A 15,718-nucleotide genomic window follows, 5' to 3' on the forward strand; every position below is an offset into this window, starting at 1 on the left:
TTCTCTTCTTGGGGTCTTGGGCACGCATGCACATGCGCCCGGCGTGAGTTTTAAGCCACTGGGTCCAGGACACGAACCGCGGTCAACTACATGGGAGTCCAGTGACATAAGCATTACACCATCCAGTGACGTAGCCATCACACCATCTGCTGGTCCCGCTGTGCTGAAAGTTTTAAAGCTGTTTTTTAGATCCCTGTGGCAGAACAGGAGAAGTTCCCCTATAGGAACAGGTCACGTTTTCTCGCTGCCTGTGCTTTGCTCAAACCCGAATCTGTCTAGTCAGCCCATTGGGAAGTGCGGGACAGATTGTTATTTCTTGCAGGGTGGTTTAATTAAAGGAGGTAATGTACAAGGGGGCAGGAGAATTGACTGCTGCATCATAGGTGCTTGGGAAATGTGATGATTAGAATTGTTGGAAAGGTTTTTCTAACACTAGAAACGGAGTTGCCTTGAGCTGTTCATTCAGATTCCTACACTTGGTGGTTAATAGTTTGCTTAACTCAGAAGGATTTGTAGCTCAGACAAGAACAGTTGTCAGGTTCTTAAGTCAGAGTCCTAGTTACTTTGTAAAGACAAGTTTGGCCTTGTTAGCACTAATTTTTTTTTTTTTTTTTTTTTTTGAGAGAGAGATTTTTGCTATAGGGCACACGCACTCGCCAGGGAATCAGAGAGAGACAGAGAGACAGAAGGCAAGAAATCTCCTCACAGGGAGAATGGCCATGCTGCAGTCCCTTTTCCTCCACTCTCCTCTTGGGATTTTGGGCATGCATGTACATGTGCCTGGCATGAGTTTTAAGCTGCCAGGTCCAGTACTTGAACTGCGGTCCACTACATGGGAGTCCAGCAATGTAACCCTTATGGCATCTGATGGTCCCAGCACTAATTATGTATTTGCCTCTAAAGGGTGAGGTATTTGAATTACTACAGGTACATTCGAATTTTAGATTATCTAACAGAGACCGGGAGTCAGTCAATGGTCTATTCCTTTTTGGAAGTGGTACCATACCAGTTAATCTGGGAAAGGACAAACTTTGATTATTCTATTTTGATGGATTAATTCTTTTATCATTACTATGTATTCCTCTAACTCTCCAGGAATGGTTTTCATTTTAAAGTCTACTCAGAGTGGGACCAGCAGTTAGCATAATGGCTATGTCACTGGACTCCCAGGTAGTCAACTATGGTTCAAGGCCCGGACCCAGTGGCTTAAACTCACACCGAGTGCATGTGTGTGTATGTCCAAGATCTTGAGAGGAAAATAGAGGAGAAGGAATTGCGGCATGGCCATCCCCCCCAAGGGGGGAGGGGGATGATTGCTTTCTCTCTCTCTCTCTCTCTCTCTCTCTCTCTCTCTCTATTTCTGCCTTTCTGGTGAGCACATGTGCACTACAGCAAAAACCTCTCAAAAAAAAAAAAAAAAAAAGGCAATCACCTCAGAGTCATACCAGGTTTCTTTAGTTTCAGGATTTATAACGAATGGATTTAGAAAATATTTTGCTTTGAATCTCTGTATGTCTTTATATTTAGATGGGTTATTTTGTAATAAGAATGTGGTTATTTTTTAAGCCAGTCTGATAATCTTTATCTTCTAACTAAAATATGTATTCATTTGCATTTATTATAATTATAATAATAATTATTATTATAACTAAAGCAAGTAAAGAAATGAGACCAAATGATCAAAAACCATGGCAAAAACCCATGAGATTCAGATATAGAGGTTATCAAACTGATATTCAAATATCAAATATCTAAATGTACATAGAATAATTACATATATTATTGCTCCTTAAGTAGTTACTTAAACATAGCATATATCCTTGGTATATCTTAAAGTTTACTATAAATTAGTATGTTTACCATATTCAAAAAAGCAGAAGGTCCTTAGAACATGTTAACTGCACTGGGGACCAGCAGATGGTGTAATGGTTATGTTGCTGGATTCCCACTTGATCGAACATGGTTCAAGTCCTGGACCTGGTGGCTTGAACTCATACTGGGCACGCATGCCCAAAATCCTGAGGAGAATGAAGGAGAAGGGATTGCAGTGTGGCCGTTCCCTCCCAGGGGTGATATCTTGCTTTCTGTCTTCCCAGCAAGCTCACGTAGCCTGTAGCAAAAACCTCTCTTAAAATTAAAAAAAAAAAAAAAAGAACATGTTAACTGCATTTATCTTCCTACTTCTTATATGCATACCCTTTTATTTTTTTTGAGAGGTTTTTTTGCTATAGGGCACGTGCGCTCACCAGACAGACAGAGAGAGACAGAGAGATAGAAAGCTAGAAATCACCCCCCAGGGGGGATGGTCTCGCCGCAATCCCTTCTCCTCCATTCTCCTCTCGGGATCTTGGGCACGCACACACATGCACCCGGCGTGAGTTCTAAGGCACCAGGTCTGGGACGCAAACCGCGGTCGACTCCGTGGGAATCCAGCGACATAGCCATTACGCTAACTGCTGGTTCCCTATATGCATACCCTTTTATGTTGCTCTTTATCCTTGCTGAATTTTGATGCTTCCAGAACGTTCTTTTGTAATTCATGGCTACTGATAACAAATCATCTCGATCTTGGTTTGTTTCGTTTTTATTTTGTCCTTCATTTTTGAAGGATAATTTCTGCAGGCATGGAATTCTACATTGGTAGATGAAATGTCGTCATTTTCTGGTTCTGTTATTTCTGCTGAGAAGCCACTTAGCAGTCGTATTATTTCTTCTCCAAAGATAATGTGCCTTCCACTTCCCCTTGGCTAATTTTTTGATTAATATATTCTTGCATATGTGTTGTACCCGAGTGTTATTTTGTTCTTTGGTTTTGTTTTGTCTTTGTTTTTCTCTATTTACCCTGCTTGGGATTTGCAGAACATCTTGATTCCATGACTTGATGGCTTCCACCCATCTTGGAAAGTCTTCTGTCTCTCTTTAAATGTTGTGTCCGAATTGTTTGCTACTGTCCTTCTGTGGTTCCTTTTCTTGTGTACTGTCCATGTTTGCTTTTTGCTTTTTGAAATCTTTTTTCCAGCATCCTGAGATGGATTCACTCATCCAGTTCACTAAACCTTTCTGCTACACATCCAGTGTGTATTTCAATGAATCTACTGAGTTCTGAATTTCAGTGATTTTATCTCTGAGTCTTGTAATTTTCAGTTTTTAAGGAGTCTAATTCCATAGAAGCATTCTTCATGTTAAATGTATTTTCTTCATCAGTTGTTTGGAAATCTACTTGACAACTTCAATATCTGAATATCATTATGTGTTTGTTTGGTTTGTTCTTTGATTTTTGTTTTTGTTTGTTTTGGATTTTGATTATTTAGTCTTATTTCTTTTCATGCTTGGTGATTTTTTTATTGTCCGTGAAAAAATGTGGAAAATGACATTGTCCCCACCCCCAAAATATTGCTACTTCAAATATATTTAAACTCCAGGGAGAGAAGAAAATAATTCATTTTATTTTCACTGGATTTGATTATTTAGCTAAGTTTGTTACCCTGAATACTGATATCATCTGAATGTTTGGAAACCAATGCTATTTTTCACTTCATTGTTTATGTTTAATATTAAGTTATTTGTGCATACCCAAAAGAATGAAAGGAATACATTTAGATAAACTGCAATTTTCTGCCTTGGTTATTAAAGGAATGAGACACATAAGCCTCAATCCTGGAGTAATAAAATAACCCGTCTAAACATGACATTTGGGGGACAAGAAAACAGGCAGCTAGCATGCATGCGTACGTGGTATAGTTAGGACACAATGATCAGCTAAGGTAAAGATAAAATCACTAGAAGCTGATTTGTGGGGAATTCTGTCATCAGATTAAAAAGGATATGGCCAGTTAGTGGCATGGTGGATAAGGTGGGCATATCCCACATGGCTAACCACACAGTTCAAGACCAGGCCCAGCGGCCTGAGAAACACACCAGGCAAGTGTGCATGTATGCCCAAAATTCTGAAAGAAGGGAGAAATGGAGGAGAAGGGATTGAGGCAGAACCATTCCCCATCAGGTTGGTGCTTTCTCACTTTCTCTCTCTCAATGAGTGCATGTGCCCGCTGGCAAAGAAAAAAGAAAAAAATTAAATTGTAAGTATGTATAGGGCACTTTCTACACCAAGTCCTGAGTAAATGCTTTCTTTCTTTTTAAAAAAGTACGAAGTGCTTCAGACATACATGGGTGTAGAGTTAACCGTCCCATGGTGGAGTACCCAGCACCTGACTTATAGACAAAAACAGGGTTGACAAACGCTTTCTGTCAGCTATTAAATGCCATTAGTTTTGTGGGCCACATATGGTCTCTATCGAAACCACTCTACTCAGAAATTGTAATGCAAAGGTAGCCACGGACAAGACAGTAAGCCAATGAGCGGAGCTGTATTCCAATAAAACTTTGCTCTGAACACTGAAATTTGAATTTCACATAATCCTCACATATCATGAAATGGTATCTTTCCTTTGATTTTTTTCAGCCATTTAAACCATGAAATCCATTCTCGTGATTTACACAGATGAGGACAAAAGGCTGGATTTGGCCAGTGGTCCATAGTTTATGTCCACCTCTGAATATGGTGAACACCATTAAAGCCCCAGGATACCACTTCCCAAAATGCAGTCCCCGGCTACTCCCCAAGTTAGCCATTCTCCTAAAATTGGTGTTTAGCATAACTGGACATACTATTATCTTTTTAGCACGTGTGTCTATATCCTTCAACAGTGTATGGTATTGGTTTGTATGTTCTGAACTTTACAGAAATAGTATCATACCCAGAGAACCCTTCCTCCTAACACTGACAACCCGGTTGTCACACTGCATGGCATCTCAGTTCAGTCTCTTGCATTGCTTTTTCAGATTTGGATTATATCACCCTTCTGCCCTGCAGTTAGTTATTCATTCCTCTGGCATACTGCACACAGACAATAGGTTTCTACCTACCGAATCTTTTCTTTACATGCTTCATCTCTTAAACTTCACCATGACCTTGTCAGGGAAGTACTTTGATAATCCTCATTTTCCAGATGAGAAACTTTTTGATTTATAGCTGTTTGGTAACTTGCTCAAGGTGGTATGTATTGAAACCGAAGATGTGAATGAATGACTTTTTTTAGGACAGAATCAGAGTTTGGCCACCAACTGCTGCACTGTGTTTTATTAATGCATTGAGAACTTATCATGCCAATGATCACCTTGAGACAAGAGGGACTCTCAATAAATGTTGCCTTTCTCTGAGGACGATGGAATTCGTGATAACTGTTACTGGTCGTGTTATAGTTTAGAGCATTGACAATTGCTACACCATGGGCAGTGCCGACTGTGCTAACTAGAGACCTCTTATGTTAACCCCAGTGGGTAGGAAGAGTAATGACTGACATGGTGCAAGAGTTCGAAAAGTTCTCTTTCTGTTTAAAGTATATTTCTTTATTTCTTCCATGAGCGAGCAAAAGAGAGAGACAGAGAAGAAAGAGAAAGACCGTCTCCCCCAACAGGACCCCTGTGCCACGATTCACCTCAGCCTCCGCCAGCCCCAGATCATGGGCACCCAACATGCTCAGGGAGGTCTCTGGATCAAACCCAGAGCCTTCCCGCACGGGTCAGCCTTACAGAGCATTGTATTTTACTGCTACACCATCATCTGGCCCCGGAAAGATTTTTAATAAAAAATTAGGGAGACTCGGGACCAGCAGATGGTGTAATGGTCATGTTGGGGGACTCCTACATGGCCAACCACAGTTCAAGTCCCAGACCCAGCAGCTTAAATTTCATGCCAGGAATGTGTGTGTGTGTGTATATGCGTGCCCAAAATTCTGAGAAGAGAATGAAGTATTGTGGTGTGGCCATCCCCTTGGGGGGTGATTTCTTGCTTTCTGTCTCTCTCTCTCTCCTGCAAGTACATGTGCCCTATAGCAAAAAAAAATCCCTCTCTTTAAAAAAATAAAATAAAAAAGAGGAAGACCCAAGGAGATTGTTCCTGTCCTTCACTGTCCCCCAAAACATTGTCCATAATTCAGGAGCCAGTGTTTCCATCCTTGGCAGGGTCACAGTGAGCGGCTGTGGAATTTTGCTGCCTAGAAGGACCTGTTAAATATCACAGGCGCCCGCAGGACCATAACCCTGTCCTCAACCATGGTCCACTCCGAGTTCTCCCTAGACTCTGGCTCCGGAAATCCAAACACTTCCTCTCTACCTGCCCTTCCCGGCCTCAGGTGCAGTTGCCTTGGTTCACTCCAGCTCATTAAGATGACTTTTTAAAAGAATTATTTTTTATTTACTTATTTATTACTATTATTTTAATTTGACCAGAGAGTGAGAGAGAGGGAAAATGAGAGAGCCAGCGGCCAGATCCATGACTCGAACTGCAGTTGTCCGTGTGGGAATCTAGCGCCTTAACCACCATGCCACCTGCCAGCCCCTCAGATGACATTTAAAAGAAACCAAAATATGATTTTTCTAATGGCAAAGTACACTATGAAGGAGGGGACTGTTTTAATCAAGTGGGTGTATTCCCCAGCGGGGAGCAAGTTCTTCATTTCAATTCCTCATTTCCCTCTGATGAAAAGTTTAGTGAATTTTTATGATGTAGAATTTATAAGAAGGCCGGGTTTAGGTAATCAGCTTTAATATTTATACTCTTAGGGGAGTCATTAGTAGGCATGCATAATTAATGAATAAATGGCATTTTCCTTTGTTTCCTTTCAGGTACGAGGAAATGCTAGAACTCGTGACCTTACCCAGCCTCACTGTGAACAGCGACTGTCGGGATAAACCGAAGTTTAACTGTGCTGACGCGGCGGTGTGGACGCTGAGGGACAGAGAAGGTAGGCCTCCTGCTATGAGTTCTGGGGGGGGAGGCAGTGGTGGTCCTCACTTGCCCCTCGAATAGAGTGAAGGACTGACATACATTCTTTCCAAAATACCGTCTCTAGGACAATTTCTCCTCCTACTGCTTAAATGGCTGCCTCTGGCCCCCAACTTTGCCTACGTCGTAAACCATTCCTCCTCGTCGTCGGTGGTAAAAGTGTGCTAGTTCACGTTCAGGACTTCCTTCCTCGGTCTCCAGCTCTGAAAAGTGCTGACACATCCACAGATGACAGTCCCTTGCAGGGCTTTTCCAGCCCCACCCCCAGGGGCTGCTTATGAAGTCACAGTGTCCCGCTCAGAGCTCTGTCCCCACACTCTTTTACCGTCCTCTCGTCCAAGCTGGTGTCTCGTTTCTGGGGTTTGACATTAGGACAACAACTAGTCTGCCTTTTGCTTTCAGGTCAGGTTGGAGTCACAGGAGCAGAGGAGAGTTAAAGCTGTTTAAAAAATTATTGGCAAATGATGCAGCCAGACTAGTTTTCGCTAGAACAATTCCAGCTATTGTTTGCTGTGTTGGGATCTGTCAGCCTTCCTGGTGGAACTGGGAGTCAGCGGAGGCATTCAGCTATTATGTTTAACCCTTAGGCTTAACCCTTTACTTGGCCAGCGTTGGGATTTGCCGCTGGTGTTCTGAGACGCCCCCACCCCCCAGCTATTTCTCCGTCACTGTGTCTGAGGCCAGCTCACAGGGCACAAATGCTACATGACTACCATGGAAACCCAAAGGGACACGTGGTTAGTGGAATGTAACGTCACAAGGAATTTGCTTTTGAGCAAGCACAGGCTTCCGTGAGTGTTGCTGTCGCCAAGACGGTGACCTCTCACTCGTATGCGGGTTAGGAAGCTGGACCAACCCCTAAAAGTACCACCAAGGAGGTCAGGCTCCTGCACCAACCTGATGGGACAGGACATGCCGCCTTCTTCCTGCCACTTCGGAGTATCTGGGTAAACTTCCCTGGGTTCTTCGAGAGTTGAGAAAATTCACTGAGCCCTATTGAGAGACAGTCATCCCTTTCTTTCTGAGGAGAGACACACGTTAACTTAGGACTGTCTTCATTCAGGACCCGTAGAGACAGGAAAGGACACAGGCCGCGAGTAAGGACAACCCAGGCCCCGCTACTCTCACCCAAATGACCTGGCCTCAGTGTTCCCACCTGTCAAATGGGGACATACTAATGACCCACTTTCAGGGTCCCCATTGTAAGGACTGAATGAAGTAATGGTGTGTGAAGTGCCTTGGGGACAAGGTAACTGATTAAATGTATTATTCCATTGTCATTCTCCTCGAATCAAATAACCACAGCGAATTCAGGGAGTTCAGAAACTATGATGCAAACTGGCAGCCCACAGCCGTGTGGCCCTTGAGGGTGCTCCGGTTTGGTTTGCACCGCTTCAGTACGAGCGCACTTGTCAGAATTGAGAGCGCACATAAAACTCTGGAATTCTGGTTTCTTTTGAAATGTTAAAGACTTCTAGCAGCACCAGGCTCACCCATGGGAGCTGAGGAACAGCTACCTCATAGATGAGTCCCTGCCACTCCCTTCATTTTGGAGAGCATGTACTTTGTGCCAGGCGCTGTTCAAAGCAATGTGAATCTAGATTCATTCTCCTCGTCCTTCTCCACCACCAGCAGAGAAAACCCTTGGCACTTGCTTGGTGCCAGGCATGAATGTACCAACTGATTTAATTCCCACAACTCTTCAGTGGGTATTGTTACTCCCGTTTTATAGATGAGGAAGCTGAGGCACAGAGGGTAAGTAACTTGATTGTGTTGGCACAGATAAAAGATAGCCGAAATTGGAACCTCGATGGTCTGACTCTGACATTAGTCTTTCTAGTCTTCACACTGTACTATTTCTCATTTAATTATTATACCCCTATTATACTATGAGTTTTTGGGGGTTTCCTTAGGTTTTTGCCATAGGGCACATGCACTCACCAGAGAGAAAGAGACACTGAGAGGGAAGGTGAGAAATCACTGCCCCCTTCATGGGGGGATGGTAATGCTGTAATTTCTTCTCTGTTTTTTTTCCTGGGATTTGGAGCTTGCATGCACGCATACCTGTGGTGAGTGTCAAGCTGCCGGGTGACAGTCCAGCACCTTAACCATGATGCCACCCACTAGCTCCAGAATTGTACTTTTTTTTTTTTTGAGAGGGTTTTTTTTTTTTTCACTATAGGGCGCGTGTGCTTGCCAGACAGACAGAGAGAGACATAGAGACAGAAAGCGAGAAATCACCCCCCAGGGGGGATGGTCATGCCGCAATCCCTTCTCCTCCATTCTCCTCCCGGGATCTTGGGCACGTACGCACACGCGCCCGGCGTGAGTTTTAAGCCACCGGGTCCGGGACACGAACCACGGTCGACTACGTGGGAATCCAGCGACATAGCCATTATGCTAACTGCTGGTTCCCCAGGATTGTACATTTTTAACAAGTCCCGGTTGATACTGCTATGCCAATCCAGGCACCACACTTTGAGGGCTGGACTCCGGCACTGATTTTCAAATTTGGCTGTAATCAAAATCCCTGGGAAGTGTTGCTTGTTCATCTGTGGTAATGCCTAGATCCCACCTCCAGAGGGTCTGATTTGATTGGTCAGGGTCATGGCCCAGGCATCTGGATTTTTTTAAAGCTCTCTCAAGGTTGAGAACCCAGATGCTGAATTCTTGAAGACAAAAACAGATTTTCATTCACACATGAGCACTCATTATTTAAATTACTGTCAATGGAAATAACCAACTCTGTAGAAATAATAATTAATGCGGTTTATTACTAAGCATGAAGTTGACTGACATACCCGGAGAAAGACAAGCATGTTTCTTGGAGTGCTGAGATTTGGTGGTTTCTTGTATAGTGTTGAGAGCAGGAGAGTTGTCAATCAACATGAAGAGTCCTTTCCATGGGCTTGGCCAAAAAAGATGGGACATCTGGAAGCAGAAGCTTACAGTTATATAGATGAGTTTGACGTTCTTAGGTTTGTGATTGGAAAAGAAAGTCTATGTCTCGGGAAGAAATCAGCAAAAGAACGTCCGCAATTTAACAGAGACAAGAAGGCTACTCTACTTTAACGTTTATAGGCGTGACTCCCTTCCCCCTGTGCCCCAAACACCACCCTCTGGAAAGGATTTTGGAAATAAGAAAAAGTAGTCAGGATTCCGCCCCCGTTATGGTTCCTATTTAGTGGCTCCTAGTAGGTCCTTCAAAATTATTTATGGTGGGTGGGTGGATGGGTAAATACAGATGGGTCCCGAGGAAGCACACAGGTAACTTCTCATTGCTAATGGCTTTGGATCCTTAGTAACATTCCTTCAACTTCCTTCTGCTTCATTTTCCACATCGGTAAAATAAGGACAGTTGTAACTTCCTCCTGGAGTTGTTCCAGTGGGGGGGCAGGAAATAAAAAAGATAATACAGTTGGGGCCAGAAGGTAGTGTGGTGGTTAAGGCACTGGACTACCACATGGCCAACCACAGTCCACATTCCACACCGGGCAGCTTGAAAGTCATGCAGGACAGGGACTAGCAGATGGTGCAATTGTTACATCACTGGACTCCCATGTAGCCGACCACAGTTCAACTTCCGAACCCAGCAACTTAAAATTCACACTGGGCACATGTGCATGCCTGCCCAAGCTCCCAAGAAGAGAATAGAGGAGAAGGGATTGTGGCGTGGCCATCCCCCCCTGGGGGTGATTTCTTGCTTTCTGTCTCTCTGTCTCTCTGGTGAGTGCATGCACCCTATAGCAAAAATCTCTCTAAAAAAAGGAAGAAAGAAAATCACACAGAGCACATGTGCGCACTTGCCAGAAATCCTAAAAGGAGACTGGAGGAGAAGGGATTGTTGTGACCATCCCCCCGGGGTGATTTCTCACTTTCCCTCTCTCTGTCTTTCTCTTTCTCAATGACAAAAAAAGAAAGAGAGAGAGAGGAAGAAAGAAAGAGGGAGGGAAGGAAGGAGGGAGGGAAGAAAGAAGGAAGAAAGGAAAAGAGAAAGAGAGAAAAGAAAAAAGAATCTCTTGTGTCACTCAGCAGGGTGCCCTGGCTTGTAGGACTCACTTGAGAACTACCACCTGTCACCCATTAGTATTCAAAGAAAAACTGGATTTGAAATGTATCCCGTCCCCTGGAAGGAAGGGGAGGGGAAGTTACTGATATTAAGAAAGCAAAGCTGAATAGAGAAAAATGTTTCTTTTAAAATGTAGATGCATGTTTTAAAAGCCAAAGCTATCATCTCATCAAGTGTTCTGAGGAGCGGTGCAACCACTGTGGCCCCATGGAAGGAGCTGCCTTGTCAGCTCCTCTTCGTCTTCCTCTGCCCTGGGCAGGACAACGCTAATTTTCAGTTTCAGTCTTATCTGTTCCAACCAGGGCCTGGCAGGTTGTGATTCATTTCATCTAAGCCAGGTGAGCCGCCCAGAGTTTTGCCCAGGGGAGCTAGGAACCTGGGGAGCTAGGGACCAACTTGACCTGCTCTGACTCTCAGGCTTTTGCACACAGCGCAACCTCTACCTGAATACCTGGAACAGAAATTGCATTTGGTGGGGTATTGCTATGGTGCTAGGAAAATTTCTTTTAAAAAGATGATGGGACCAGCAGGTGGCATGGTGGTTAAGGCGCTGGACACTCCCACATGGCTGACCACGGCTCGAGTCCCCGACCTGGTGGCTTGCTTTCTCACTTCCCCTCTCTCTCTCTCTGTCAAATTAAAAATAAATGAATGAATAAATAGAATTTAATAAATAATTTTTTTAAATGATGACTTAAGCCAGTTCCACAAATGAAAAGTTATGACTTCAATTTTCTTGTTTTGTTTTGTTTTGTTTTTGAGAGGTTTTTTTATAGGGCACATGTGCTCACCAGAAAGATGGAGAGAGATAGAGAGACAGAAAGCGATGGCCACACCGCAATCCTTTCTCCTCCATTCTCCTCTTAGAATCTTGGGAAAGCACACACATGCGCCTGGTGTGAGTTTAAGCCACCACGTCCAGGTCTTGAACCATAGTCGACTACATGGGATTCCAGCAATGTAGCCATCTGCTGGTCCCATTCAATTGTCTTGTTATAATTCTTACATGCATTAAAAATGAATTTGTAATGACTTCAATAGAAGAGGGTGTATTTATGAAGTCTTAAACCACCGCACTCCAAGATAGACTGTCTCATTCTTGGCTGTCCTCAGCAACACCCTCAAGGGGCACCTCATCCTCATCTGCAGTCACACAGCCACTCAGTCGGAGTGGAAATTGGGACACACGATTGCAGGCTCCTGGTACAGTCGTCTCCTGTTGCCCTTGGCCCTGGTATGGGAATGAATTAAATCCCTGGCACAAGGCGGATGAGCTGGAACAGTTTACAGACACGCACCTTTGGGAGCAAAGGCCCGCCTGAGGCCGTCTGCGGGCACTTGCAGTTGTCTCAGCTCACTGGGGATGCGTTAGGAACTGGCCATTGGGGTCCAATTAGGCAACATAACAGCGGTTGCTGATTTCAGAATCATTAGCTTCTTAAACCTCCTGGTGAGGGGTGAAAAAAGTGTGAACATTCAAATTGGGCTCTCCCATTTAAGTGGCTTAAACAAGGGCCCCCAGGAGAGTGCAAAGCTAATAATCTCGTGTGCTGAGCAGTTTCCACCTGGCATACCTGCCTCACCTGTAGGCAGGAGATATTGCCCCATTTTACAGATAAGGAAACTGAGGTTCAGAGAGAGAAGAGAAAGGTGCAATATCACACAGCTATTTTGTAGCAAAGGCAGGATTGAATTTGGATTGGACCCCTTACACCCACCTGCTTTCTGGTGAAAGGACATTAAGTCAACAACTAATGCGATTTGGGCAACTCGGCCTCTGTGGCACAGTTGGTGGACTAAGGAACTGCAGAGCTGAAAACCACATGCCAACCATGGTTCAAGTCCCAGGCCTGGTCAGCCTGAGACACACCAGGACCCTGGCCAGCTGGAGCAATGGGAGAAAGTCTGACTCTCACTGGTCGAAGTGGTCTGTGGCTTGCGGTGTTAGCATTCCCTGCCCCGGAGCACCCTTGGCCTACAGAGTCCTGTGTATTAAGGTTCCAGGTGCACGGGTCTGAACGCTTCCTTCCTTCATACCCGTTGTGATTAAGTGCTCATCTGCGAGATTGTTCGTTTGCCATCCACCCCCCACTAGACAGGGGCTCCGTAAGGATGGGGACCCTGGCTGAGTTTGCCTACCGTGGTAGCCAGGTCTGAGGACGTCTGGCACGTGGTAGGCAAGGAATGAATGAGTTCGTCCCAGGCGCAATCCAGACCTTCTGCCCTGGCCCCTAGGAAGCTGGGGAGGAAGAGGAAGCCTAGAGTTTTCGATTCAGAAGTAAATGGAGGAGGCCCTCTGTCTTCTCCATTGGCGAGCAAACTGCTGTTTCAGGAAGCGACCATGCCCCCAAGACTGGTGGGAGGCTTGGGGTAAACAGACTCAGCCATGCTGGCTGTGGGTCTCCAGGGCCGCATCTACCCCTGGCACAGGGGCCTAATTTGTCATCAGCGACCCCTCTGTTGGCCTCACCCCCCATGGCCTGCCTGACCAATGTGAGTCCATCATGACACCCACAGGGCTGAGAACCGGAAGTTGTGACTGGTGAGAGGTCTGTCTACTCCATCTGTCTACTCCATGTCTAGTCCCTCGCTGAGCATGGTACCTTTACCATCCTCGGCGTGAACCAGAGGGCCACCACCTCTGTCTCATGCTGATGGCCTGTGTTTGAGATGAGTGTGACTCATGAGAAGTATGGCCTCTCCCTCTAGAGTGCCTGCATGCCATCTGCCTGCCCCCCAGCAGGGTGTGTGACAGCCTCGGCACCACGGAGGGGCCCATGACCACCAGCACGCCCTCGCTGCCCCCTGGCACATGTGCAGTGGTCATGGTACTCTCCACATGACCTCCGAGGACTGAAGACCTGGGCCACAGCCAGAGCCAGGAGAGGAAGACCAGCCCTCCCTGCTGGAGCGACCCTGCCACCTCTACCCCTGACATGCTGAGAAGCCCCATCCCCAGCATAGCCCTTTCCCATGGACCCTGAAGGAGGAAGTGGGTACAGAGGGCCCTGCCTGCATGAACCAGGATGGCCTACACCATCCCAGCCAGGAAAGCAGGGCACCAGAAATGCAGGCAGGCAGGGAGGGAGGGAATGGAGAGGAAGTAAAAGAAAAGAAGGGAGAAAGGAGGTCCTTCCATATATGAGAAGCTCCTTTTCCAGCTTCTCAACTCCGCCCTCTACCGTGTCCCAGAATGAACAGGTTAAATGTGATGCCAGTAGAAAACAGATGAAAAGCCTGTGTTTTTTAAAAATCATTAGGTCTGCAAAAGAAGGTCCCTGTGCAGTTAGAAACGCCTGTGTCTTACTTGCACAGTCTTTCTGGCAGGCTCTGGGCTGGGGCTGGCCCAGCAGGGGAGGGAGACCTGCCAGAGTGGGACAAGCAGGCCGCTCTGTGATTCAGAGGGGCAGGGAAGAGGCGGGGAGAGGCAGCCGCGGTGAGGGGCACATGCACATCACACCACACAGGCTGGGAGGGGAAGGGCTGGCTTCGCATTTATGGAATGCCAAGTTAACCCGAGCCCGTAGGAATACTGTTTCCATATATTTCGATTTTGATGAATATGTACATATTTATTAAAGAAAACATTCAAAATGTTTAATTCAGCAACTTATGTATTCCTAAGTCATGGGCTTTTACCGGGAACGAGACTGGCTGCTTTGCAGTGAGACAGTTCATTCTTGAGTCCTGGGGGATGTTAGAAGAAGGGGCGATGCTTGCAGGAGAACCCCCTAGTGGGGCAAAGCCCATGCAGGAGAGTGAGCACTGAGTGAGTGCCTACTGTGTGCCAGGGGCTGTCCTTGACATTCCACCCCTACTGTTCCAACCTGTTTTTGATGTGACACATAAGGAATTCATTTTTGCATGGCCATTCAGCACACATGCATGTGCGCACACACATTCTCACATCTATGTTTTGATCAAAGTTTCACACAATTCCCTACTATGGGCGATACACGCTGATGTCATCTATCACATTTTTTAATTATTTATTTTATTTATTATTTATTATTTATTTTTAGTTTGCTATTTGGGCATGTGTGTTCAGCAGACACTCAAACTATGGTTGGTCATGTGGGAGTCCCGCGCCTATAACCACCATGCCACCTGCCGGCCCCATCTATTACATTTTAAAATTGTAGTTAACTCCCTAAATGGACTTCAGGACCTCCCACCACCAGTTCCACCCTGGTGGTCTGGAACTTGAACAGGGAAGTGATTAATTAAATCATCTTTGGACTCTCGTACCTCATGGGTTCAAGTCTGTGGCCCACAGGTTGTGGAACTTGAGTAAGGCACTTACCCTTCGGAGCTTCAGTTTCTTTATTCATACAGTAAGATCAGAACATCGGCCGCCTCGTAGCCCTGTGGTGAGGACTACGTGAGATCATGTATCTAAGCCGTGAACAAGGGCCTGGCACAAAGGCAGCTTCTAACTGAGTGCCGGTTGCTGTGATGATGGCCTTAGCGATGGCTCTAGTGTCTTGGTTGAGAAGACAAACAACAGGGACCAGCAGTTAGTGTAATGGCTATGTCGCTGGACTCCCACGTAGTCGACCACAGTTCAAGTCCCAGTCCTGGTGGCTTAAACTCACGCCGGGCACGTGTGCGTGTGTGCCCAAGATCCCAAGAGGAGAATGGAGGAGAAGGGATTGTGGTGTGGCCATTCCCCCCGGGGGGTGATTTCTTGCTTTCTGTCTCTCTGTCTTTCTAGCGAGTGCACGTGCCCTATAGCAAAAAGCTCTCAAAAAAAAAAAAAAATAAAAAGGAAGAAGAAGAAACCATGACAAAGTAAGGGCCCA

General features: G+C 45.6%; 1 protein-coding gene across 1 annotated transcript in view; it reads left to right on the plus strand.

Annotated features, from left to right (window-relative positions):
- The first annotated feature begins 6,692 nt into the window (after positions 1–6,692).
- The window catches only part of EYA2 (EYA transcriptional coactivator and phosphatase 2), a 160,993-nt gene continuing 151,967 nt past the window's right edge, over positions 6,693–15,718 (plus strand). Inside the window, exon 1 of the mRNA XM_006158553.3 lies at positions 6,693–6,806. Within this exon, the coding sequence (XP_006158615.1) occupies positions 6,698–6,806 (109 nt within the window). The 5' untranslated portion in view covers positions 6,693–6,697. The remainder of the gene's footprint in view (positions 6,807–15,718) is intronic.

The sequence above is a fragment of the Tupaia chinensis genome, unplaced genomic scaffold (genome assembly GCF_000334495.1).
Source record: "Tupaia chinensis unplaced genomic scaffold, TupChi_1.0 Scaffold000602_1, whole genome shotgun sequence".
NCBI lineage: Eukaryota > Metazoa > Chordata > Mammalia > Scandentia > Tupaiidae > Tupaia > Tupaia belangeri.